We start from the raw sequence: 27268 nt of genomic DNA, 5'->3' as shown, positions 1-27268 counted from the left end.
ACATGGCGGAAGAAGAACACCGCATTCCAAGAAAAACACCTGCTACCTACTGTCAAATTTGGTGGAGGTTCCATCATGCTCTGGGGCTATGTGGCTAGTTCAGGGACTGGGGCCCTTGTTAAAGTCGAGGGTCAGATGAATTCAACCCAATATCAACAAATTCTTCAGGATAATGTTCAAGCGTCAGTCATAGAGTTGAAGTTATGCAGGGGTTGGATATTCCAACAAGACAATGAGCCAAAACACGAAATCTACAAAGGCATTCATGCAGAGGGAGAAGTACAATGTTCTGGAATGGCTGTCACAGTCCCCTGACTTGAATATCATCGAAAATCTATGGGATGATTTGAAGCAGGCTGTCCATCAAATTGAACTGAACTGGAGAGATTTTGTATGAAGAATGGTCAGAAATACCTTCATCCAGAATCCATACACTCATCAAAGGCTATAGGAGGACAGCGTCTAGAGGCTGTTAGATTTGCTCAGCTAAGTATTAATGTTATATCTCTGTTGGGGTGCACCTGTCTAATTTTGTTATGATGCATATTGCATATTTTCTGTTAATCCAATAAATTTAATGTCACTGCTGAAATCCTACTGTTTCCATAAGGCATGTCATATATTAAAAGAAAGTTGCTACTTTGAAAGCTCAGCCAATGAGAAACAAAAATCCAAAGAATTAAGAGGGGTTCCCAAACTTTTTCATATGACTATCACATTATCAACACTCAGGTGGTCATGGGTGCAAATTGTACTGTAGTAGCAAGCATATTACTGTTTAGATCAGTGTTTCCCAACCTCGGTCCTGTGGACCCCCTGTTGTGGCTGCAGGTTTTTGTTCCAACCAGATTCCTAATCAGTGACAACACCTGATCGCACTCATCTCATTTAATTAGCTGGTATTATTTTTCTTTTATTCTACATTCAGAAAAGCACTGCAGCATGATTTTTACATTTATAAGACATTTAGAAATATTTCTGCTTTTGCTATAGATTTAAATGCTTAACTCTCTTTTGTTGATTTCATTATATTTTGCCCTTTCACTGTGCAGTTTTACCCCTTCGTTGTATCTTATTAATGACAATTAAAAATGAGCAGAGCAGACACGCTGGCAAACAACACGGAATAATCAAAGGCTGCAACTACTTTAGCATCAGACCCACTAATTAGTAAATAATGGATTAATTAAACAATTGGAACACCTAGAAAAGTAGAATGAAAATCAAGATGAAAATATAGTTAAAAAGAAAAAAAAAAACATTATTCCCATATAACTGCTTGGTACATTTTAATACATACGTATTTTTTTTATTTTTTTTTTTAACCAAACTTAGTTTTCGAATTTCTATATTGTTCCCAAAGCACAGAACCTGGGAAATAACACATCACTTAATTAGCCCAGGAGTCCAATTAAAAACAGAAGCTGGTAGGAACAAAAACCTGCAGCCACAGTGGGCCCCCAGGACCGAGGTTGGGAAACACTGACAAAGACAGATGGTGCTGGATGGGTATACTCACAGTTGGCGCAGTGGTAGTGCTGCTGCTTTGCAGTAAGGAGATTTTCACTTCCCTGGTCCTCCCTGTGTGGAGAACGCTTTGAGTAGTGAAAAAGTGCTATATAAATGTAAAGAATTATTATTAAGTGACAGTGTTATACAGGTACACTGAACTTTGCTTTCCGTGAACTCCTGGAACATTACCGTTACATTTTACAAGATCGGGAAGGTTCAAGATGGCAGGCTAAGACTCCTGGACACTGGATAAATACAGCCTCGCAGAGAATAAGGGGGGATCATGGAGAGAAGCACGTCATGGCAACGTGGAAGATGACACTGGAAGAGTAAATGTGACTGTAGAATAGCAAAGTCAAGTTTTAGTGAAACTTTCACTATATGAGGAGTTTTCAGTTGAGAAAACCATGGAAAGGTGATTCATCTGATAGTATGGTTGTGGATCATCCATCCATCTTCTAAACCCGCTTTATCCTGAACAGGGTCATGAGGATGCTGGAGCCTATCCCCGTAGGCATAGTGCACCATGCAGAAAGAATCAATGGAGCATCCATCCATTATCCAACCCGCTATATCCTAATACACGGGGGGTCTGCTGGAGCCAATCCCAGCCAACACAGGGCGCAAGGCAGGAAACAAACCTCGGGCAGGGCGCCAGCCTACCGCAGGGCGCACACACACACACACACACACACACACACTAGGGACAATTTAGAATCACCAATGCACCTAACCTGCATGTCTTTGTCTGTGGGAGGAAACAGGAGTACCTGGAGGAAACCCACGCAGACACGGGGAGAACATGCAGACTCCATGCAGGGAGGACCTGGGAAGCGAACCCGGGTCTCCTAACTGTGAGGCAGCAGCGCTTACCCACTGCAACACCATGCCACCCTCAATGGAGCATTCATTGTTAAATAAAATGTGCCCATTACCAGGCTTTACTCTAATTTGGTGTGTGTGTGTCTCTGTCTTTCCATCTTATTTGATAAAATGTTATAATATTATTCATTGTTCTTGACCAGTTAGGCATACACAATTTTGGGGCAACAACTGTGCCATCCCCTTTATTAACTAAGCAGTTCAACAAAATAAACGGGCGGATGGCAATGCAAATAACACAAAACAAAAGAAGGCAACATTGCCTGGTGCGGCTATCAAAATTCAAGGCGCATTTGGGGCGATCACAAGGTCAGGTTGGAGCTTCATCCGCCGGTCGACCTTTGACGAAATGTGATGACCGCTGCCAGAGTCGTCTTCTCCTTTTAGTCTCTGAGCCGTAAGGGGTGGACTCGGTTGCCCTGATTGGGTGTGTTTTTGAGCTCTGGGTGGAAAAAGAGACAAAACTATCAAGGACAGTGCCCGCTTGTGTCCTGGAGTGGTAGTGCTTACCTCTAATGAGCCTGGAAGGTGACTCTCTGACATGCATATGTGACATCCTAATGTTGCAAAGTGGTAACAATTACATGCAGCTTAGCAGAATGTCCTACCTTATTATGTTTTCCTTTTACTTTGATGGTTATTATTATCTTTGTGGTGAAGCCTCAGCTTTAGAATCGGAAAACTACACATTTCATCATAAGTGTCAATTTACAGGAAGGGATGCTGAAAATCGGCACTTCATTTATTCTCGGGTGTTAGTTCAGTTCCTACTCCTCACTGGGACTGCGACTAGGACACTTTGTAAATACTTCTTACGTTCTGCTCCGAGTTTGAACAGTTCCTTCTAGTAATTCTGTGACACATGATAAATATGGGCCCTGGCTTCTAGGAGTTTGTACTAGAAACTAAAAATGCATTTTGTTTAGTAAATTTATTTCCATAATTTTTCATATTTCAAATGTCGTCCCAGCAATAAGCCCTAATATAACAATCTGTGGTATATTTCATTATTGGTCATTTGATTTACAATGGGAAGCTGTAATCTTTACAAGACTTGCATTTTCTTTGCACTAGATCATGAAGATAGTTCCTGTGAAATTTGATTCCAAAATGTTGAGTGTTCCCTGTCATTCGTGTAAGTATAATGAATCCAAGGACAACACTGAGGTGTTTATATTGAGAAAAGGCAGCCTGTCACTATTTATATTTATAGTATAGGAGTAAGAGTCAGTGTGAATATTGTTAGTAAGGTTGATGGTATGACTGACTGCCTGCTGTATTTCTCTAACAGTAAGAGTTATTAATTTATTTATCGATCGATTGATTGTTGTTGTGATTGGTTGATTGATTGATCGACTGTATTATCTGTCTTGTGAGTCTTCATCCATGTTTTTATGTTTCAGCTGCTATATACATATGAATTTCCCCATAGGATTAAAAAAGTTCATCTTATCTAATTAATAAGAATTTATTCTTTGGAGGTAAACAAACATATAAACCTAGTTTGTATTGTGAAGACAAAGGTAAACTTACCTCTTGACTCCACTTCAAAAAGAAAATATTATCTTTTTGTGATTATGTTGGTTTTCTCCAATAACTGCAGTGCCAAAGAAAAGATGTCTGATGGGCAATTTTTAAATGACCTGTGCGTATTTTTTGTGTGTCTGTGTTTGGGACACCATATGATAAATCTTTTCATATTTAAGATCCTGTGTTTCGCATTAAATGGAGGTAAGGCCTGGCTCCAGTGGATAAATGGTAACTAAAATGGATGAATGGGCTAAGTTTTTGTGTTTGATGCCCTCCTTCTTTGGAAGGTTTGGAGGCGAGTGGGGCTTCTCTCCATGACTTACAGTCTCCTTTCACCCAATCTGCTTTGTTTATTTCCATCCTGGTCCTCTCAGAAATATCCTCGGTCCATCTTCTCCTCTGTCACTCTCTGCTGCACTTGCCTCCTGTGCATCCCCGAATGATGTCTTTCCCGTAATGTGCCCAAAGTAGCAACGTTTTAACTTTCCTACTTTATGCAGTAGTTCATTGGTTTCTTTTAGCTTCTTGAGAACCCATCTGTTAGTAGGCTGTTCTTTCCATTTCACTCAGAGAATCCGTCTGTGGCACCACATTTTAAAAGCTTTCTATGTTCTGCCCGCTTGAGGGTCCATCTTTTGCATCCATATATTGAAATTACCCTGATGAGGGCTTTAACCGGCCTGACTTTTGAACTGTTAGATATGTCTACTTCTCTAAATTGCATTCAGTACTGCCGTCATTGACCGACCCATTGCTAGGCGCCTCTTTTATATCCTGACTACATACTCCACCCTCACAAAAGATGGATCCCAGATAAATGAAGTTTGCAACCTGTGCCACTATCTGCTCATCAATCTTGAATGCACACAACATTCTATTTTGACATTGGTTTGTAGACCCACACTTCTGCTGGCCTCCATTGGCTCTATTGACCAAGTCTTGATCTTCTTTTGTCATTGCAATTAAAATTACATCATCTGCGTATTGTAAATTATTCATTATTCTTCGTAAAATTAGGAACCCCTTTACATAACCGTCCAGTGCTTGCCACATGATGTGCTTAGCGTATCTGTTAAACAGATATGACAAGATTGTGCAGTCTTGTGTAACCTTACCTTACCCTGCTGCTTATTCTGAACCAGTCACTGACTTCCGTTCCAATTTGGATGCAAGACTGCTGTTTCTTGTACAGTTTGGTAGTCAGATTAATAATGTGTGCTGGAAATCTCATTTTGCACATAATGATCCATTAGCTCACTTATCTTTAAAAGAGTCTGAGTTGAGCGTTACATATATCTGTGATTTAGCAGTAAAATATTGAAGGCCAGTGTGTTTAAACATTGAAAAGCTGCATCTCTGTGTATCTAAGGCAGGGGATCTTCACTCACAGTCCTGCAGGTTTTTGTTCCGGCCAGTTTCCTAATTATAAGACCGTCCTTGCTGATATTTATCTGTATGGCTTGCTGGTACTTTTATTCATCCAAGACTATCTATATCCTATCCTTCCTGTCTGTCTGTCTCTGTCTGTCTATTATATAGTGCCTTTCACATCTATATCTATCTATCCATCCATCCATCCATCGACATCTAACCTAGCAGTTGCTGGATTGTTGTTGGCAGACACGCTTCATGTGCTCCCAGCTCTTAAAGCAACAACAAGCAGAAGACGCAGAAAGCCAGCAGATGATCCGACTGCTTCTCCTTAGCATGCGTTTAGCTGCACCCCCTTCACAACGTCAGCAGTGCTATACGTCCTGTGAGAAAGAGATGTAACCACGCCCGGGGCCGGAAATAAAGGACAAGTATTGTTTTTACAAAAGTTTTAAAGTAAAAGTGAAAATAATACATATGTAACAATTCCAATGAAAATAACAATCTCTTTAAATTGTATATCCGATGAACCAAACCCAGGGGTGGGCGGAGCCCCCTAGTCTATTATAATCTTAAACATTCAAGGTTTCCAGTAACTCCAGAGACCTGCAGACAAGAGCTTACTAAATACAGAGGGAGAGGCCAGTCATCCCATACTGTCTTAATATGACAGGCTAGCTTTATGTGTTGTTACTTGTAGAGGGCGTAACAGCACCTGATGCAACCTCATAGATACAAATCCCAGGTTTAAATGAATGATTTATTACAGAAAAATACTGTTAAACAGATTTTCATGTACATTTACAAATTCTCTTTTCTTCTCTTTCTCTTCCTCCACTCCTTCCAGACCAACTTTGTTCCTCTTCTGCCCAACTCCAGCTCGTCTGGGTGAGGAAGAGCGAATTCTTTTATGCAAGACCCTGGAGTACTTCTTGTAAAAGGACATTGGCCATAGGAAGGACTTACGGGTTACACAGAAGCCCCACAAAGCTGGGATCACTAATCCCTGCAGCACCCATGGAACCCAACAGGGCTGCCCCATGGAACGTTAGTTCCCAGCATGCACTATGGGTGTCTGTACAGGTACCATAGCCCAGTAATGCTGCCATCTAGCGTGTTGGGGGAGCAAATACTCCAGGCAGCTTGTCTCCTCCTGTCCCTCCATTATATTGGCTTACTGGTCAGGCAAGGATCTTTGGTCAAGCCTTGTCAGTACACCAGCATATCCACTTCTGTGTTGGCATCTTCTGCCAACTTCCTGGCTGAGGCAAGGAATGCCCTGCCTTTTCTCTTGCCTGTTCACTAGCTTAGCCTACGGGCTAGGTAACTTTGAACCATCCTGGGAGGCATGCCAGCCCATGCTTGCCATCCATTTTGGTGTCCAGTGTTGCACATGAACGAGTTCATTTTTGTAAGAACGGTGAACTTAATGTAACGTGTTTGCAAGTGAAGAACTTGGAACGTGAGCAAGTTCAGTTTTATGTGACATTCTGGATATGGTTTAGGTACAGATTAAACGTTTTGCCTTACTCTATAATGCAGGTGTGGAGCTGAATCCGAATATGGTTTTCGGATAAGCACAAATAGTGGATTTCTATGAATATTATTTTTTTGCCATTTATTTGTATTTAGGAAAAAAATAACGTCAAATCAAATCGGCGCCGTCTGTGTCTGCCTGCTTGTGCTTAAGCTGCAACCCTGCTGACACGAACACGCGGGGAAGAATCGCTTTCACTTTTAGGAAAACGTTGGACTTCGCGAGGCCACTTTATATTTTTCCCCGTTGGGCATGCAATATGTGACGTGAATTTTGACAAGAAGCGTAATAAGTTAGTTCACCTACACGCTGGCTCCACTGTCACCATTTATGTCACACGGTTGGAAATAGAGCGGTCATTTATATGTAGACTTGCATTGATTTAATTTCTTTTTTGACCGGGAGTATATTAGCATATATGGTTATACGTGTTTGTTGCAGGGTATAACTCAATAAAGTGTATTTAAATAAAAAAAATCTTCATTATTATTGTATTTTATTCAAGAACACTGTAATAGCCTAATATAAGGCATGCAAAATTGAAAAAAGTAAACTCATGGGTCATTTATTCTCACTCCTTAAAAAATACAAAATGAACTGAACATGAACTATAGTTCAAAATTGAAATGGTGAGCTCTGAACGTGAATATATTCATTTTAATCTGTGTGAACTGAACTTTGAGCGAGTTCTTGAGGTGTGAACTTCCACAACACTGATGATATCGACCAAGAGAATACATGAGTATATAAATTTTGCGTATGCACTGTAGCTTCTGTGTTAAGAATGTTTGCAACAACTTTTTTTTTCTTATTTCTTACAGCTGAAAAGTTAGCATCCCTTAAGGATCACGAGTGGATTCACTTTGTGCAGCAGGTTTGCTCAACACTGGAGTCCGAAGATAAGGTTACTGGGGCTCCGAGGACCAAGCTGAACCTGCTTTGCTATCTTTGCTCAGTGGCTTCTCACAAGGAAGTAGCATCAAAATTAATAAACTCCCATCTGGTGAGTTGTCACTCCTACTACTTTTGACTTTCACTGCAATTCAGACAATGCATAACAGGATTTCTTAACCCTTAAACCGCCAGAACCAGCTATAGTTGGTTCCCAATGCAATTTGCCAGCACTCTGGAGCTAAGTATATTCAGCAAAGTACATTCGTTGAATGCCGCAACCGACTAAAGTCGGTTTCCAGTGCAATTTGGCAGCACGCTGGAGCCGAGTATATTCGGCGACATGAATTCATTGAATGCTATAACCGGCTATAGTCGTGTCTCAGTGCAATTTGCCAGCACGCCAGAGCCAAGTATATTCGGCGACGTACATTCATTGAATGCTATAACCGGCTATAGTCAACAACAACAACTTTTATTTATATAGCACATTTTCATACAAATAATGTAGCTCAAAGTGCTTTACATAATGAAGAAAGAGGAAAAAAAAGACAAAGTAAGAATTAAAATAAGAGAACACTAACATAGAATAAAAGTAAGGTCCGATGACCAGGAAGAGCAGAAAAAACAAAAAAAAAAAAACTCCAGACGGCTGAAGAAAAAATAAAATCTGCAGGGGGTCCGAGGCCATGAGACCACCTGACCAGCCCCCTCTAGGCATTCTACCTAACATAAATGACCTCAAGCAGTCCTCACTGTATTCAGGGCTCTCATGGAAGGACTTGATGATGACGGTCATGTGGACTTCTGGCCTTTAATCCATCAATGTAGGGACATCATGGAGCTTTGATTAGGTGGTGATGGCGCAGATCGCCACCACAGAAAACCGGAAAAAGAACAGAAGAGAGAGTAGGGGTTAGTACGGCTTTTGGAGCCACCCTGAATAATAATGATAATTATTTGAATATATAGTCGTGTCTCGGTACAATTTGGCAGGACGCTGGAGCCGAGTATATTCGGCGACGTACATTCATTGAACTCCGCAACCGGCTATAGTCATGTCTCAGTGCAATTTGCCAGCACTCCGGAGCCGAGTATATTCGGTGATGTACATTCATTGAACGCCTCAGCTGGCTATAGTAGCTTCCCAGCGCAATTTGCCAGCACGCCGGAGCTGATCAGTCAGTGCTGTACATTCATTGTGCAGCCAGCTCATGACCACTGCTGGCCCCGGCAGAACTGCAGCATCACTGTCCCTGGGATTGAGCCGCTGCACTAGACGAGCCTGCCAGCATCAGCACTTACCTCTGTGTGCTCACGTGCAGTCAGTTCAAGCGCAGTTGGCACAGTCGGTGATTTACTGAATTTCATCAATGGCATCAGTCGCACCTTGTACATATAATAATAGATTGTTGCAGTAGTTTTTTTTTTAGTAGTTTTTACAGTTCATTGTTAGTGTGTAAAATGATCAGTGTTGCAGTAATTGTGATGCTCTTTGCATGAAAAAAAATATGTTCAATTAAAATTTCACATTTTCTTTGTGAATTTTGTCGTTTACTTAAAAAGTGCAACAAAAAAGTATTTGGCGCCCAGGGGTGCATTAACCCCCAAGTATGTGGTGGTTTAAGGGTTAAACTTGTGTTTGTCACAACTCAGTCTTACCCATTACTTGTTGTATGCCCGGATGATCGTCTGAGCTGGAGGGAGGTTGGGGCCATTGGTGAACCATGGTCACTCATCAGATAAAATCCCCTTGGAGGATCATGGACGATAGTCAAGGGGTGGGGAGGTAATTGAGGCCGATCATCGGGATTGGAGTTGCTAACACTAGAATTACCACAGTCTACGAAAAAACTCGTAGATCCGTCCCACCTTAATGAAACACCAAGATGATGGATAATAGAGGACGATTGTCGGAGAAGTGTTGATTGCTTAACTAACCCTTGGCAACCCACTTTGCAAACTGTCCTTGACCCGTTACTATTAAATCCAACAGTGAACCTGTGACCCAACAGTGGCAACCCATAGTTTAAGAAACTTTGTTGTAGAATATTCAAGTCAGCTGTGTTCAAATTTTCAGATGTCCATGGGCTGTTGATGTGAATGAAACACACATTTGGTTATCCAGACTAAACCTTTAGTAGCTGTTATCAACTAACAACCCAGAAGGGAAGAAATTAAGTAACCACTGAAAGTAAAATGTGAAGAAAGACAAGTGGGCTCTTCACAAGTCATCACTATTTTATCAGTTAATTGTATTAGTAGCAGTTGGAAGTATTATTATAGCTGAAATCTTTAGCCAATGAATGTATTTAACTTGCTAAGTAATCTTTAGCAGTTTGTAATTAGGAATACTATACTTCCTTATTTTATGAACTTTTTAAAAATGTATTATGCAAATTCTGGCAGAGTTTCTTGCCAATTGTATATCGATTATAGAGATTTAACATGCGGGTTCCAAATGTGAGGTTTGTTTTTGGTTTGTTCAAAAATGCTTTGTATTTTCCATGACACCATTTTGTTTTTAATCTCTGGTGCCACCATTTTGTGGATCCTATTGCTATGGTGTGCCCTCTGGTTTCTAGTGGTGGATCTTGGAATTGTTAGGTCAAGTGTTTTAAAGGTCTTCTGGAGTGGCCATGTTTTGTCCAATGTATAAATCCTTGAATCGTTATTCTAGACTTTCTTTTTGTTGGCAAATCTTTCCTTTTGATTTCTGACTCTAATCTAACTTTGGTTCTAGCAAAAAGATGTTTGATTCCCAGTTTTTGACTTGTGCTTTGGCTTGTCTGACTTGGTGTTTTGGTTTGGCTTTGGTTGAAAGATTATTTTGACCATTGTCAAAGAGAAAGAAAGAAAGAAAGGAGGCAGCCACCATGGCTGAAAAATGGAGACAATTGATGTGTACAGGTTAAAGTCCAAAACAGAACTGATTTGCTGGCACAAAGATGGCAGCTTTAAGGGAGAAGCGGAGGAAGTGACATCATCCGTAGGGATGGAACCGGAAGTGACATCATATGGGGCGGGTCTGGAAGTGATGTCATCAGGGCCAGGTGGATTTTCCCGTAACTGGTCTGCAGGGAAGTAACAGAGAGTTAGTGCACTCCGCCACCCCTTGGTCTGGCATGGAATTACTCTCATTCAGGCCCTTTTGCTGCCTCCCATGCGCACATGTGTAACACCATCTTTTAGCAAAATTGGCACAAATCTCGTCTCATGTTCATCTCCTGGTCTTCTCTTATTTAAAATAAACTTAATCTCCAGTCTTTTATATATAGTACACTTTAGAGTAGAGAGAGGTATTCTGGGGAAAAAGTGAAAGATGACCAAAAGAGACTGTTTCAGTATTTTAGTTGTTAAAGAAGAATGGAGGAGGAAGTGTTCTGTATTAGGAATAGAAAAGGTCAAATTTAATATACTGACTGTGATATAGAGTGCTTCAGACGTGCACTTGTCTGAACGTTTTACAATTAATATGATCTCTCAGCAGTTAAAGGAACTATCAAGGAAGTACCGAGTGATTAGGAAATTGTAGAGAGAGAAGTGCTGCTTAGATTAAAAAGACTGAAATCAAGCAAATCACTGGAACCAGGTAATTATCTTTTGAGGTTAGTGAGTGCCATATAGAGCCTTGATGTGTATTTTTCAGAAATCACTGCATACAGATGGAAGCTAGCAAATGTTGTTCCATTATATAAAAATATGATCAAGCAAATGCAGGCAACGATGCTTCAGTAAGTTGAACATGCATCACTGGTAAATTAATGGAAGAAATAATTACAGAAAAGATTGAGCATCACATGTCAACAGAAGGTGTATTAGTAGATAGATAGATAGATAGATACTATCTATCTATCTATCTATCTATCTATCTATCTATCTATCTATCTATCTATCTATCTATCTATCTATCTATCTATCTATCTATCTATCTATCTATCTATCTATCTATCTATCTATCTATCTATCTATCTATCTATCTACTAATACACCTTCTGTTGACATGTGATGCTCAATCTGTAAGCAGTCCACGTGGGTTTAGATGGGGAAGATCGAGTTTTTACTAATATGTTTGTAGTACTAGGGTGTTGTACCGTGTTAGCTATTATGGATGCAGTGAGAAGTCAAGCAAAATGACACCTTTTATTGGCTAACTAAAAAGATCATAATATACAAGCTTTCGACTCAGGCCCCTTCTTCAGGTGAGATGTAATACAGAAACTGGAGTTCCCTGTGTTTATATACACACTAGGACAAATAACACTGGTAAATCTTTAAGTGAGACATCTTAAATGTAAAAAATTAATAGACATCTTCAGGCTACAATTCTTTTAACAAGAGAGAACAATGTATGGTCAAGATCACTGAATATAACTGTCCAACAAAGTCTTTTGAAGTTTCTGATGAGTTTTTCCATACAATGTGGGTCTGTAGAAAGATTGTCTGGGTCAGTCTGAGAGATGCACCTACAACCCACATCTTGAAGTACTTCGAAAAATTATAAAAGAACTTCAGCCAGTGCTAATCAATGACCAAACACTGAAAAATGTATTTCCTGCACCTCCCCTCCTGGCATACAGACAACCACCAAAACCTAATTGTCCGAGGCTCCCTAAGTGAACCAACAGAAAATGGTACATCTTCCTGCCTACAGAAAAGATGTAAAACAAGATGTGCTCACATTTATAATACAGACCGTGTAGTTATACCACATTGCCGACTACAACATCGCATAAAGGGATCATTTTCCTGCAGATCATTTAATGTAGTCTACCTAATTCTCTGCATGAAATGTCCCGACTCTGCACGCTATGTGGGAGAAACTGGACAAACACTCTGCCAGAGAATGAATTTACACAGGTGCCACATTAAACGTGGCAACACAGATGTTCCTGTAGCGGCCCACTTCAACAGCCATGGACATTGTGAGAGGGACTTTAAAGTCACAGTGCTTATGGGCAACTTCAAAACACAGCAAGAGAGAAAAGAATTGGAAGTCAAACTCATGCTAAAATTTAATACATTAAAACATGGTTTGAATTAGGGCTGCACGATTAATCTTTTTTTTCTCATGATAACGATATTTATGACCCACGATCAGTTAATAAATATCGTTGCGATTTTACAGTATAAAGACCAAACTGTTTTTTATGGGCTGAGTTTACGGATTGGACTGCGTCACTATGACGTTACTGCGTCTAGATTGCAAGCGCTTTCTGAAGCAGTAGAAGTCAATAGCAGCAATAACAGTCAGTCAGAATAAACATATGATGGCGGAGCAACGTGAGGAAGGTGCAGAAGTGCGATCGTTAGTTCCTAAAAAGGGGTCATACTCAGTTGTCTGGAACAATTTCGATTTCGAGGAATGTGATGTTGATCAGGTACGAGTCTTGTGCAAACTTTGCTCCTGTCCAAGTCCAAACGTCCCAAGGTAACACAACAAACCTCATCAACCACCTTAAAAGCCACCACAAAGTACACTATCAAGAATTTCAACGACTGAAGGCACAAACAGCAACAACAAAAAATTACCAGCCATCCACAACACAGACAACAATATCAGGGACATTGTTCAACGCAATACCATATCTGCCTAGCTCGCAAAGACACCGGGAAATAACAGAGGCGATCGCGTACCATATAGCCAAGGATATGTGTCCAATAACCACCGTGAGCAGTGAGGGGTTTAACAAAATGATCGCAACACTTGATAAAAGATATAGCATTCCCTCACGCAACCATTTTTCCAATGTTGCGCTGCCCTCGCTGTATGCGATTAATAAAGTATCTAGCTATCTAGCTATCTAGCTATCTAGCTATCTAGCTATGAATGAATAACTGGCCGAGGCTACACTGCTTTGGTCAGAGACTTCATTTACCAAAGGAATAATCGTGATAAAAATTTTCAGCAAAATAATCGTGATAATCATTTTTTCTCTTATCGTGCAGCCCTAGTTTGAATAGAGACATGGGTCTTATGGCCAGATATGAGGATTGTTTGCATCTCACGGACTGACAGAGACAACCTGACTACAGACCCACATTGTATGGAAAACTCATCAGAAACTTCAAAAGACTTTGTTGGATTGTCGTCTTATCCAAAGATCTTGACCATACATTGCTCTTCTCTCTTGCTAAATGAATCTTAGCCTGAAGAGGTCTATTAATTTTTTACATTTAAGATGTCTCACTTAAAGATTTACCAATGGAGAGAACTCCAGTTTCTGTGTTACATCTCGCCTGAAGAAGGGGCCTGAGTTGCCTTAAAAGCTTGCATATTGTAATCTGTTTAGTTAGCCAATAAAAGGCGTCATTTAGCTTGACTTCTCACTATACTAATATGTTGTCATTCTTCAAGGGACAGCAAAAGCATAAGTGGTGTGTATGATACGATTTATCTTGATTCTCTGGATCCTTTTGATAAGGTACCACATGAAAGACGAGACATCAAACTAAAATCAAGTGGAAACTCAAGGTTCAGGGCAGTATATAGATGGGTGAAAATTGGCGTAAACATTGGAAGCAGAGGTTTATAGTGCAAAAACCTTTTAGGCATTAAGTGATATTAAAACTGATTGGCAGACAATCTCCAATTCATTAAATCATTACAGAGGGACTTGGACAGCATACAGGCAGATAGATCTGTGGCAGATGAAATTTAATGTAAGTAAATGTAAAGTATTACACGTAGGAAATGAAAATGTGAGATTTGAATACACAATGGGAGGTCTGAAAGTTGAAAGTTACACCATTATCGCCCCCAACAACAAAACGAATGAGTGATCAAAAATATCCCCCTCCCACAGACTCGGTGAACGGAATACATTAATATGTGTTATTTTAAACATTCGGCATAAATATTATTGGAAGCACAACAACAAAATTATAGTGTACATGTTAACAGTAACAAGGCTGAAAAGAAAGCCTACTGCTGTGCAGTTTGATGATCTGGCAGTTGAAGTTTAAAAATTTAGAAGTTTAAATGGGCAAGGTTGTGCTTTTTTGATCTGGATGCCCCAATTTCGCAATCAGCTAGTCAGTGGGATGATGTGAAATGGAGAGGGCCAGTGTCCCGAGCATTTCTTACTGGGGTCACGTTCTCATGCCATTGTCATCATGAGTGCCTGTTGAGTACCATATGACGCACTGTAATGTGTATATATGTGGAATTTCGCTGTACTCTAGAGATGGGAAAATGATACTGAAGCTTGTGTCAGTCAATCTGAAGTGTAGTGAGTCGATTCACTGTGTCAGAGCTTGTGTCAAAACACCGCTGTCATGTGACCTGTAACGTTTGAAGCTTCGAACGTCATCACCGCTTCACAGCACGCTTTATTGGTTTGACAACTTTGGTGCTAAATTAGCAAGTAGTGTATAAAACATCCATCATTCTCATTCAACATTGTTGGGTTGTGAGGAGAGAGTGATTTGGAGAGCTTTGGTGACAGATGACAACTAACAGCGGAAAATGGCGTTCAAAAGTTAAATAATATAAATGGAAAAGGACCTCCGCAGAATTAAATGAACACACTTTTCTGATCTTTTACTGGTGACATGAGACTGAAACAGTGAGTGCAGCTTCCACTTGTGCGCTTGAGAGCTTGCCTTGACCTCAGTTAACCATCAGAGGTCGCTGTTCATACTGTGGATGAGGCTTCAAAGCTTTGAATCTTTTTCAACACAAATAAAAAGCAAGCCTCAAATCTTCATGGGACTTCATTTTCCCATCACTATTGTACTCTGTATACGTGACTGTGCTATTTACTACTTACGCTTAGTACTACTATTACTGCTATGTGAATTTAGCTTAATATAGAGATTATAATATTCTAGTACCCTAAATATTAGGTGCAGTACAAGAAGCCAGGGTCTTGCATCTTAAGAGTACAAGATGGAGTATTCAACTTTATGGATGGAGCTGACAAGTGTTTGGAAAGTTTGGTGAATTTCATATGATGGAGGCACGGGGTGCCTTGAGTCAGTCTGTGCAGTAGGAACAATGAAATCTCAAGACTAGCAAGACATTGTGGTGCCAAATGTCCTGCCCCGTGTCAGAAAGCTCTGTCTCTGTCCAGATCATGGGTCCTCCAAAAGGATAAAGAGCCAAAACACACAACTAAAAGAACCCAAGAATGGCGACGAACAAAACATGGGTCTGTTCTGAAGTGGCCTTCGGTGAGCTTCTGAATTGAATCCCATTGAACATCTATGGAAAGAACTGAAACATACAGTCTGGAGAAGACCCCTTCAAACCTGACACGGCTGGAGCAGTTTGCTGAGGATGACCTGACCTGTGGACAGGTGCAGAAGTCTCATGGAGAGCTTCAGGAATCGCTTGTTTTCTGTGATTTGCAAATTCTAAAAGTCGTGAAACAAAATATTAGATTAGGGGTCCCGTCATTTTTGCTCATTTCTGTTATTATTTGAAATATTCTGTTGTATCTAAAGCAAAGTCTGATATTTGTTAAATAGGAAAAACAGTAATGACGATTACTTTAGTCAGTTTTAAGGTATTACAGAGACCTTTGTGAGGGGTTCTTTTTTCCTAGAGGGGTAGCAGGAATTTTGTCCACGTCTGTGTGGTCACTGCCGATAGTTATGGGGAAAATAAAAGTTAAAAAAAAAAAAAAAATAGTATTCATAATGTAAAAGTTGGAGCAAGCATTTGAGTATTTGGTTTGATTTATGTCTGTTTTCTTGTTCCATTGCAGTTTCCATTGTTAACTCAGCAGCTACGGACGGCTCCAAACTGGGATGTGTAAGTTCAATACATTCATGAATATATTTTGTTTTTATCTTTTTTATTTTACCTGTGACAAGTGCACTGAAAGAAGTTGTGATATTCTTTTATTTGCTGTCGCTCTTTTGCCAACAATGAGCTCATCGTGGATGTCACACTGTATATCAGATGGAGAGGTTCTCTTTTTCAACCTTCTGAGCTAACGCCTTCCAAAGAGTGCTGCTGAAAAATGAATCAAATAGAATTCTTATCAAATTTTATGGAATCACGTTCTGTCGTAGCTTATTTTATAATTTTTTTTTGGAATTGAATTTGTTTGTTCATATTTATAAAAAGGTGGCGGCACGGTGGCGCAGTGGTAGCGCTGCTGCCTCGCAGTAAGGAGGACCTGTGTTCGCTTCCCAGTTCCCTCCCTGCGTGGAGTTTGCATGTTCACCCCGTGTCTGCGTGGGTTTCCTCCCACATTCCAAAGACATGCAGGTTAGGTGCATTGGCGATCCTAAATTGTCCCTAGTCTGTGTGTGTGTGCACGCCCTGCAGTGGGCTGGCGCCCTGCCCGGGGTTTGTTCCTGCCTTGTGCCCTGTGCTGGCTGGGATTGGCTCCAGCAGACCCCCGTGACCCTGTAGTTAGGATATAGTGGGTTGGAAAATGACATTTTTTATAGAAAGGGGTAAATCCAGCATAATTACACAAGGAACGGATATGACAACAGACTGTCCATAATGAGTTGTGGACTCCATAATAGCTGGGTTAATAAATGGACGAATGAATGCATATTAAAGTTTTTGTGTTTTTTTTACTGTTAGCTATTATATTTATGAGGGTAACTCTAAAAGTAAAAGCAATTTGATAATTATTCTGAAACTGCAATGGTGTAATACATAAACTTCTGAAGAAGACCCAAGTGTTTTGGAGTGGATTGTCACTGGAGATGACAAGAAAGCAAGGGACAAAGCATGCAGTTGAAACGCTTGTCTTTTCCGGAAAAGAAGAAATTCAAACAACATTTCTCTACCAGTTAAATCACGATGAGCTTCTTAAGGAACACGAAGGGCCCAATTCTGGTAGATTTTCAAAAATACGCATAATCAGAAACCAATGCACTCCTTTAGGGCCAATTATTTTTTCCCTTTTATCCCAGGGCTCAATATTTTTCCAAAAAACTGGTTTCACACATTAATCAACATAAAATACTTATTTGTGACAAATGCCACTGTTTTATTTTCTGTGAGCCCCCACAGTATGTAAATTCACATAGTTCTTATGCACCTGTTTATCTCATCACTCATAAGCTGAAAGGAACTTTCTGGAAAATAACATCTTAGAGTAGTTGAGCGGCTGGTGATCCATGGTGTCCACTGTGTTGTTTGATGAAGTCCAGTTGCCAGTTTGCCTTGCTCAGATCTCTGTCTGTGTAGTCCTCCCAGGCGAATGTTCCTGTGGGTGCGTCAGCTGCACGATCAGCTAGGGACTGACTTTCGTTTTTGATCTCCAGATCACGTGCATAAAAATCAGAGGTTGATAAGTCAGAGTCTGATTCAGCAGTAATATGCAAATAAATAATATGCACACAGTGTTTTGCTTTTCACACTTGTCTTGCTCTCTCACCCAATGTCGATGCCTTTCTAGACATTGTTTACTCTACGCTACTCACACCCATGCAGGGATTCGACGTCAGCTCAACAAGTCTAACAGTCCTCCTAGCAAAGGGTCTACCTATAATGTAAAGATGAGCTTTATCAACGTTTACATGTTTTTTTTCGCCTTCTGCCCCTGAATGTCAACGTTAGTCGACGTTCATCCTCAGCCTGTTATGTCTGCTAAAGTCGACATGCGTCCTAATACAGTTAGAGAATCTGGAAACTGCAATTTGCTACAAAAGTGGAGGAAATCTATGAAAAAGTCTTGCTGCTAAAGATGCTCTACTCCACTGTTTCTTAAGCTTTTTTATTCTTGTGACCCAATCTGGCCTTTTTTATTGTCTTAAGATCCAGTCCATGGCCACTGTCAGATCGGGTAGAGGGGTGAATGGACTTTTGGGATGGTTCCCCCTTTGCAGAATAGCTGGCAACAGTCAAAGAGGAGTAGTGCTGATTTGTTTTCACACTAGAATTACCAGAGCCTATGAAAAAAGTCGTAAATCTGGCCCACCTTAAATCCCAATGCACCTCTCTGTCAGTGTCTTTTTGTCCCGTAAATGTGCTGATAAAGACCAGCAGTAGGCAGCCTACTATTGCATCCACCCACCGCCGTAGAACAGGCAAGAAGTTCTCCCAGCTCAGGCCTTGATTGATTATCTGGGAGTGAAGTGCTGGAGTTTTAGAGTGGAAATAATAGGTCGTTATTTGGAACACATGCATTTCATGTGTGTTCCGTTTCTACAATAATCTGTGTAAACACATTGTTAAAACAGAAACGTTTTTCATATTTTAGTAATAAATGACAAAATGTAGGCATAAACTATATAATGTATGAAGCCTGCAGTCCAAAGATCAAATAAACACTATCACAAACGGTACAAGGACGATACAACAGCTTCCGTGGTGTAACGTTAAGATTTGCTTACTTGTACTCGAGTCCCCGGTTCGATCCTGACTGCCTATTTACGTTTTGAGTAGTGAGCTGCTCTTATTGTTAATATTATACAGTATACACATACATTTGGTTTGTGTCTGTAACAGCCACTGCACATTTATAGTACTTGTAAAAGTTAGCGTTTTTTTTTTTTTTCACTTTTATTCTCTAAGTCCCGATCACGATACATACAAACATGCAAACCCGGGATGTGACGCTGTAACTTTTTATTTGAAACTGTGAATAACTCTGGATGTGAGGTGGTGTTTTGATGCAATGGAACTGGACATTCTCTGATCTGGAGGGATAAAAGCTGACACACAAACGCTGGTGAATCGGCCTTCTTCGTATCTCACCGTCACTTGATTTTTTTTTTAATTCAGTTTTATTGAGTTTTCCTGCTCACGCTGAATTAGTATGCACCTTAGGGTCCATGATGTGAAAGCCGCACTGACAAAAAAAAAAAAAAACGACATAGGTATATATGATGTTTGTAATTATTCATTTTATGACCTGTATAGTACATTTTGGAAAACATTGTGGCACGGATGCAACATTATTCATATTATTCGTATTCATTCGCATAACATCTTGCGGTTGTAATCAGTGACCGCATGTTTTTTTTTTTTTTTTTTTTCCCCCCGATCTTGCCAGTCTCCATGTTGCAGTATGGTGTTGTTTCTTTTCTACTCCAGGACATGTAGAAGAAAGAATAGTACAGAGAGGTCAGTTCACCGCTATATGCAATCATCAGATTCAAATGTTAACAGTTCATACACACGCAAGGACCGTCCTTCCTACATTTATGACATGTGTAACTGTTGCAATGTACACACTTCTCTCTATGCTGTGGTTTCTATCAGACACCTGAAAGAAAGAGACAATATATGTGACATTTTGAAGAAATCATTTTATGACCTGAATAGTACCAATCAGAAAACATCATCACACTAATGTAATATTATTTGAAAACGAACAGCGTCAGAACGGTGTGAATTTATACTGGAGCTGTTAGTCATAGTCAGATCAGAAGGGGGGGAGGGTAAGAGAGAAGGTGAACGTGACTGAGAGAATAAGACTAAAAAAAGCTAACTTTTAGAAGTGTCACACATTTACAGCTGATATAATAGACACTACTTTTAACAAAAAAGATAACCGTGGTATGCCTTTCACTTCCTAGGAACATCTGAGTATTGGGGTGTTTTCTGAACAAAGATTTTTAGTGAAGCAGTATTTAGTTGTATGAAATTAAGATAGATAGATAGATACTTTATTAATCCCAAGGGGAAATTCACAAAACTGCATTCTCTGTAGGTCCTGACATTTTTCACCAGCGCAGAAATTAAATCAAATGTGAAAAACTGGCTGTGCAAAAATGTGGGTCCCCTTGTCATTTTGCTGATTTGAATGCCTGTCACTGCTCAATGCTGATTACTTGCAACACTAAATTGGTTGGATGAACTCGTTATGCCTTGAACTTCATAGACAGGTGTGTCCAATCCTGAGATATAAAGGTATTTAAGGTGGTCAATTGCAAGTTGTGCTTCCTTCCCTTTGACTCTCCTCTGAAGAGTGACAGACAGCATTGGGATCCTCAACGCAACTCTCAAAAGATCTGAAAACAAAGATTGTTCAGTCTCATGGTTTACGGGAAGGCTGCAAAAAGCCATCTCAGAGGTTTAAACTGTCAGTTTCAACTGTAAGAAATGCAGTCGGGAAATGGAAGGCCACAGGCACAGTTGCTGTTAAACCCAGCAAGTCTGGCAGGCCAAGAAAAATACAGGAGCGGCATATGAGCAGGATTGTGAGAATGGTGACAGACAACCCACAGATCACCTCCAAAGACCTGCAAGAACATCTTGCTGCAGATGGTGTATCTGTACATCGTTCTACAATTCAGCACAATTTGCACAAATAACATCTGTATGGCAGGGTGATGAGAAAGAAGCCCTTTCTGCACTCACGCCACAAACAGAGTCGCTTGTTGTATGCCAATGCTCATTTAGACAAGCCAGATTCATTTTGGAGCAAAGTGCTTTGGACTAATGAGACAAAAATGGAGTTATTTGGTCATAATAAAAAGCACTTTGCCTGGCGGAAGAAGAACACCACATTCCAAGAAAAACACCTGCTACTTACTGTCAAATTTGATGGAGATTCCATCATGTAATGAATTATTATTATGCTGTGGGGCTGTGCTGCTAGTTCAGGGACTGGGGCCCTTGTTAAAGTAGAGGGTCGGATGAATTCAACCCAGTGCTCAGACCTTATGCCGCACACGGCATCAAATTGGTCTGCATGGCTGTCGTCCCAGAAGGAAGCCTCTTCTAAAGATGATGCACAAGAAAGCCTGCAAACAGTTTGCTGAAGACAAGCAGACTAAGGACATGGATTACTGGAACCATGTCCTGTGGTCTGATGAGACCAAGATAAACTTATTTGGTTCAGATGGTGTCAAGCGTGTGTGGCAGCAACCAGGTGAGGAGTAGAAAGACAAGTGTGTCTTGCCTACAGTCAAGCATGGTGGTGGGAGTGTCATGGTTTGGGGTTGCATGAGTGCTGCCGGGACTGGGGAGCTACAGTTCATTGAGGGCACCATGAAGGCCAACATGTACTGTGACATACTGAAGCAGAGCATGATCCCCTCCCTTCAGAAACTGGGCCTCAGGGCAGTATTCCAACATGATAACAACCCCAAACACGCCTCCAAGACGACCACTGCCTTGCTAAAGAAAGTGAGGGTAAAGGTGCTGGACTGGCCAAGCATGTCTCCAGACCTAAACCCTATTGAGCAAATGGAAGGTGGAGGAGCGCAAGGTCTCTAACACCCACCAGCTCCGCGATGTGGTCATGGAGGAGTGGAAGAGGATTCCAGTGGCAACCTGTGAAGCTCTAGGGAACTCCATGCCCAAGAGAGTTAAGGCAGTGCTGAAAAATAATGGTGGCCACACAAAATATTGACACTTTGGGCACAATTTGGACTTTTTTCACTTAGGGGTGTACTCACTTTTGTTGCCAGCGGTTTAGACATTAATGGCTGTGATTTGAATTATTGTGAGGGCACAGCAAATTTACACTGTTATACAAGCTGTACATGGACTACTTTACATTGTATCAAAGTGTCATATCTTCAGTGTTGTCCCATGAAAAGATATAATAAAATATTTACAAAAATGTGAGGGGTGTACTCACTTTTGTGAGATACTGTATAACTGTAGAACCTATAAAAATGGCACCTCCACACAGTTGCAGGTGCTTTTTCCAACTAGCGTGGCAAAAGGCAAGCAGTTCTGTCACTTCAAATAGCCATGTAAACAGAAAAGAATCGATCCGTTGTGGCGCTTTGAGCTGATGCTATACTATAAATGCGCCTTTAGAGAATGAATTTGCTTATGTAAATGGAATGCATTTCCATTTTATTAATGTGCTGCTCTATAGTCCAAAGAAAGTATGTCGCATTATGCAGGCATGTAGCATCTTGTTTGCCCATACCCTGAAGAGATGCAATATGATGACCCTGACCCGCCAAATCGGACCACGTTACAACTTCGTTTGAATGTAAAAAACAGGTAATCAGATGCAGCATTTATTTTTTTTAACCAATTAATTTAAATTGTGGTCAATATCACTAGTATAGCCCTTATATTAATAAAGTATCTCTATCTATCTATCCATCCATCTATCCATCCATCCATACAAACCTTAGTCCATATCTCTTACAGCATCCACTGTTGCATTTTGTGACTTCAGAACAGCGTCTGTCTGGCACACAGCCAGATTGTCGCTCAGCGATTTCCGAGGATGTGCTGTATGGGCAGCCAGCGTCTGAAGATGTGTGCTGGGCACAGCAACACCGTCACCGCATGGAGTCGTGCAAATGGCATGGTGGTCAGCATTTGTAATATTGTCAGAAACGGAGTAAACAGACAGAGGGTTGCGACTTGCCTTTTCACATCGACTTTGATATCCGACAGCTTCTTTTTTTATTTCGGGAACAGTGTGACTTTCTGAACGTGAACTTTTCTTGCTTATACCACTGCTTAAGCCAACAAATAGTACAATTTTTCCTTGCCTCCACTTCACATTCACTGAAATTCTTTGTTTTTCCACATGATTTTGCATTTGTCTTTTAACAAAACACCAAATGGAAGGTGATATTTATATTGATTTTCACACTAAAATATGCACAATTTTGGGAGGAGTTGGGGTGGGGCTGTATGCATGTGCATTAAATTTCACGTTCGTTGGGATTTCTAAAGGGGAAGTGCGTGGAACTTGGCGTATGCACTGTTTTTATTCCTCTGGATTTTTTTGTGCATTCGCACATTTCAGTTTTTGACCGCACGTCATGTTTTAGTGTGAATTCTACGCATGGCGTCATACATGAGATCCCTAGTGGTGTCTTATGAGTCGCAGAGTTGCATGCAAGGGACACGTGACAAAGTTCTAAATATGACTGTTGTGGACCCTAGGGGGCGCTGCAACGCCCCACACACAGAGGCTTGGACACAAGTGACAATACACAAAAGCGTTTTATTTGGTGCAAAACTCTTACAGGAATAGGTTGCCACAGCACAACTGCACTCAACTTCAGCTTGCAGGAATGCTCTGTTTCTTCTGGTCTATGTCTCCGTCTCCTCCGCTGCTCACAGCAAGCTCTGCCCACCTCCTCCCGACTCTGTTTCCTGGAGTTGAGTCAGGCATCTCTAGGGAGCGTTTCTGGGTGACGGAAGAGCTCAGTGGAGTGGGGCTCGCTAGTCCCTTCTGCACCTTCTGGCAGCACCCACGGGACCCAACAGGGCTGAGGCAAAGAACTCCAGTTCTCACGGTGTTAGTGTAACCTGGGGGGCTGCCATCTAGTGTTCTGGGGGAGACAATGCCCTGTGCAAACTATCTCCCCAGGTCTTACAAGGCTGTGGGCTTCCCTGCCAGGTAAGATTCCCGGGTGACGCCCGTAACACTGCTTTATAACCTGCCATTGTTATGTCCCAAATATTATGGTGCCCTGAATGGGGTGGCATAAAGAAAAAGTGTTGTGTGACCGAAATGTATGCAGATATCCTTAAATGAAAGTCTGTAATGTACGCTTTCATTATGTCTGAATTATTTGATTTGTAATTTTAAACTGTAGGGTAAATAAAGGAAAATGTGTCTTTGTCCCAGACATCATAGAGGGCACAGTAAGTAATGGTCCTGGAGGCTGACTTTTATAACAAAGCAAACTAGAAAGTCTCATCTGTTGGCTCAGGGGGGTTAAATTTGTTGTTCCATCATTATCACTCTTTACTATTTATAGTCCTGAAGCAATCCCCGAGCTTTCTCAGTTGTAGTTCATTTAGTAGTCAGATGTGTAGATGACCACTTACTGTAGATCTTTAAATGTTCCATTTTTATAATGACATTTTTTTGATAACACTTTAGTTACTGTTAAAGGGCATCTATTACACATTTACTCTTAAGTACCAAAGGCTTACAGTATTTTGGTTTTAAGGACACTTACAAAGCATCAGTCAAGTATTTATTCATCTTTTCAATGTGGCCTACTAAAACGAAGTCCCAAGTGGCTCAAGTGAGACATGTCTCTTGACGTTGCATATTTCTTTATATGGCCTGGGAATCCTTAATACTCACAAGTAATTTTACCAGCATATCAAATGACACACTGCATAGAGATGAATAACCACTTTACTGATGCTTTAAAACCATAATTAAGACTAAAAGAAGCTTTTGTTAAAGTTGTCTTGCGTAAGAGTACATGAGTAATGATGCGTTTTTGTAGTACCTAAAGTGTTATCATCTTCTTTAAGATTTAAACTTGTCCTTTTTTCGAAAACTGAGCGTTCATATCCACACGTGTTGTTTAATGGAAAGTATGCTGTGTTAGGAATGAACGGAGCTGACCTTCAGCGTAAAATCTAATACTTTTTCATTTGTTTCAATTGCAGGCGTGCCAAGGTGATTCGTGTCATTGGGTTGCTGGCTTGTCACACCGTGACTCTGAATGAAGAGGTCCCAGTAATAGAGGTAATTCTTCAGAGTGTCACCTCTGCAGTTTCACATTGTGATTGTGATGCACCTCTTGTGCTACTGCTGGCCTTCACTAACAAAAAGAGGCCTGTGAGAGTCGGTGGGTACTTTAGTTTTTGAGTCTGTGGTAGTGGACATAGAGACATCCAGTCTGGTATTTGGCATGCATTTAAAGAAGAAGTCAACTGTGGAACAGTAAGGCATTTGTTTCTCAAGTTACCCTCTTATGTAGTTGCCCATCTTACTCTTGCCCCTCTTTTTCTGTCCTGGTTAGATTCAGTATGCCCCCTGCTCTCAAGATGGTAAAAGGAACCTTTGTATGAAATCTTCAGTTTCTTGGTTATCTGTCACATAGAATAAGCTTCATTCTGTCCAAAAAAAAAAAATAGATGTTTCTTGAGGAAGTTGTTTCATTCTGGCCATTTTTGAACCCAGAACTGAACTTTAGGAGTGAACAGGATAACAAGCTTCAGTTGTGCTAATGCAGTTACAAAGGTTTCTCTAATAACCAATTCGCTTGTAAACATGACTAATTAAGGATAAGCTAAGGGAGTTAACCATTAGGACACGGAAGGGATGGCTGCTGAAAATGGGGTTTTGCAGAAAATGCGCTGATAGTGCGCTGCCGCACCCACCACACAATGAACCAGGTGAATTAAAAATCAGTCATTTCAAGCTGTTAATGGCCGGTGTACACACTAGTAATGCCTTGGCTATCTTTTTATTTCAATTTAATGGAATCTAGATTAAAAAAAAGGTATAAATATCTATCAAAATCTTGAAAATATCTGGGTGACCGCAAACCTCGGAGCGGTAGTGTATTTACTATGTTGACTGAAAGCACACGATGTACAAGATACAAAGCATTTTCTCCCTGCCAGCGTAAATCAGCAGGCCACAGTTTAGCAGCCCAACCTGTTAAAAGTTTGGGTTTAATGGCTGCAGTGATGCGCTTGTGGCTTTTTTATAGGATTTGTTAAACACACTACAAACACTGAATAACATTAAACAAAAGACAAAACTTATAACCTCTTTTTTAATTTTGTATTTTAATTAAAAGGACAGAAGAATACATTTTGTTTGAATTAGTACAGGCGAAGTTGAAAATTTGAACACATTATATTACAGTTTATATTTATACCTCCCAATAACATTAAACAAAAGATTGAACTTATAACCTCTTTTTTAATTTTGTATATTAATTTAAAGGACAGAAGAATAACTTGTTTGAATTAGTACAGGCGAAGTTAAAAAAAATTTGAACACATTATATTACGGTTTATATTTACAACTCCGACTCCAGAGCCCTACAAAAAAAATGCATGCACTTTAATGTACTTCAAGAATTGTTTTAAAAGTTTAAAGAAATGTTTTCCGGTTTGATGGGTATCCAGTGCGGTGGTGAGTGGACAGGAGGCTGCGTACCCTGCCATGGTTTGGTGCCCAATGTAGGACTGCTCTCTGCATTACTCTCATTGCTGCCAGGCTGAAATGTTGCCAGGAAGTTAAAATCGTATCCTTTGTTGTTGTGAAGGCAATTATGTAGCAAGTTTCCATTGGTCCATCCTAACATCTCAGGCACCAGTTTTCTTTTATCCATGACTACCTGCATTTTCTCTTTCTAATGCATTGTTCATTATTGAAGGATCTGGATTTTATTTGTGGCCCACGAAAAAGTGGCTTGCCTCCACCTATACGACTGCATTACGTGGTGAAGAGAAAGATGATCAAATTTGTACCGCACATTTACAGAAGATGCTGAAAGTGATCTCCTTGTGGGCCAATACATCTCTGTGCCCGTTTCAGACATGACCACAGCCATCTGTCTGGTGGCGGACAAGATGGGAGTCGTCTCGGTGGAGATGGGCCACCCTGTATTACGATTTGGATAGCTTTACAAAAATTATTATAGAGACTAGACATTAAGCCCGTTACAATAACGGGCACTAGAATAGTAGTGCATAAACATTAGTAGGAACAGTCTATATTAAATGGCAAAGGACCGTCTATTTTCTGTTACAGTAATACTGGCTTGTATGTGGTTGTAATATGCGGCACTGTATTGTGTGCCTTTAATTTTCCCTCACAGTAATACGTCTCTCCAGCAAGTATTTTAATCTGTGCTGGTGTGCAGCTGATTATTATATGTATGGCGTTTCCCCAGCAACGGATTTTATGTGCGCGAAAATAAATCTACTTTTAA

At 40.5% G+C, this 27268-nt stretch overlaps 1 protein-coding gene across 1 annotated transcript in view; it reads left to right on the top strand.

Moving 5' to 3' along the window:
- The window catches only part of ulk4 (unc-51 like kinase 4), a 499390-nt gene that overhangs the window by 84539 nt on the left and 387583 nt on the right, over positions 1 to 27268 (top strand). Inside the window, exons 14-17 of the mRNA XM_028817917.2 lie at positions 3469 to 3529; positions 7654 to 7835; positions 16435 to 16481; positions 24984 to 25062. Of these exons, the coding sequence (XP_028673750.1) occupies positions 3469 to 3529; positions 7654 to 7835; positions 16435 to 16481; positions 24984 to 25062 (369 nt within the window). The remainder of the gene's footprint in view (positions 1 to 3468; positions 3530 to 7653; positions 7836 to 16434; positions 16482 to 24983; positions 25063 to 27268) is intronic.

The sequence above is a fragment of the Erpetoichthys calabaricus genome, chromosome 13 (genome assembly GCF_900747795.2).
Source record: "Erpetoichthys calabaricus chromosome 13, fErpCal1.3, whole genome shotgun sequence".
Classification (NCBI taxonomy): Eukaryota; Metazoa; Chordata; class Cladistia; order Polypteriformes; family Polypteridae; genus Erpetoichthys; species Erpetoichthys calabaricus.
Note: the sequence above shows the minus strand (reverse complement) of the source record. Positions and strands in the feature narration are given on the sequence as shown.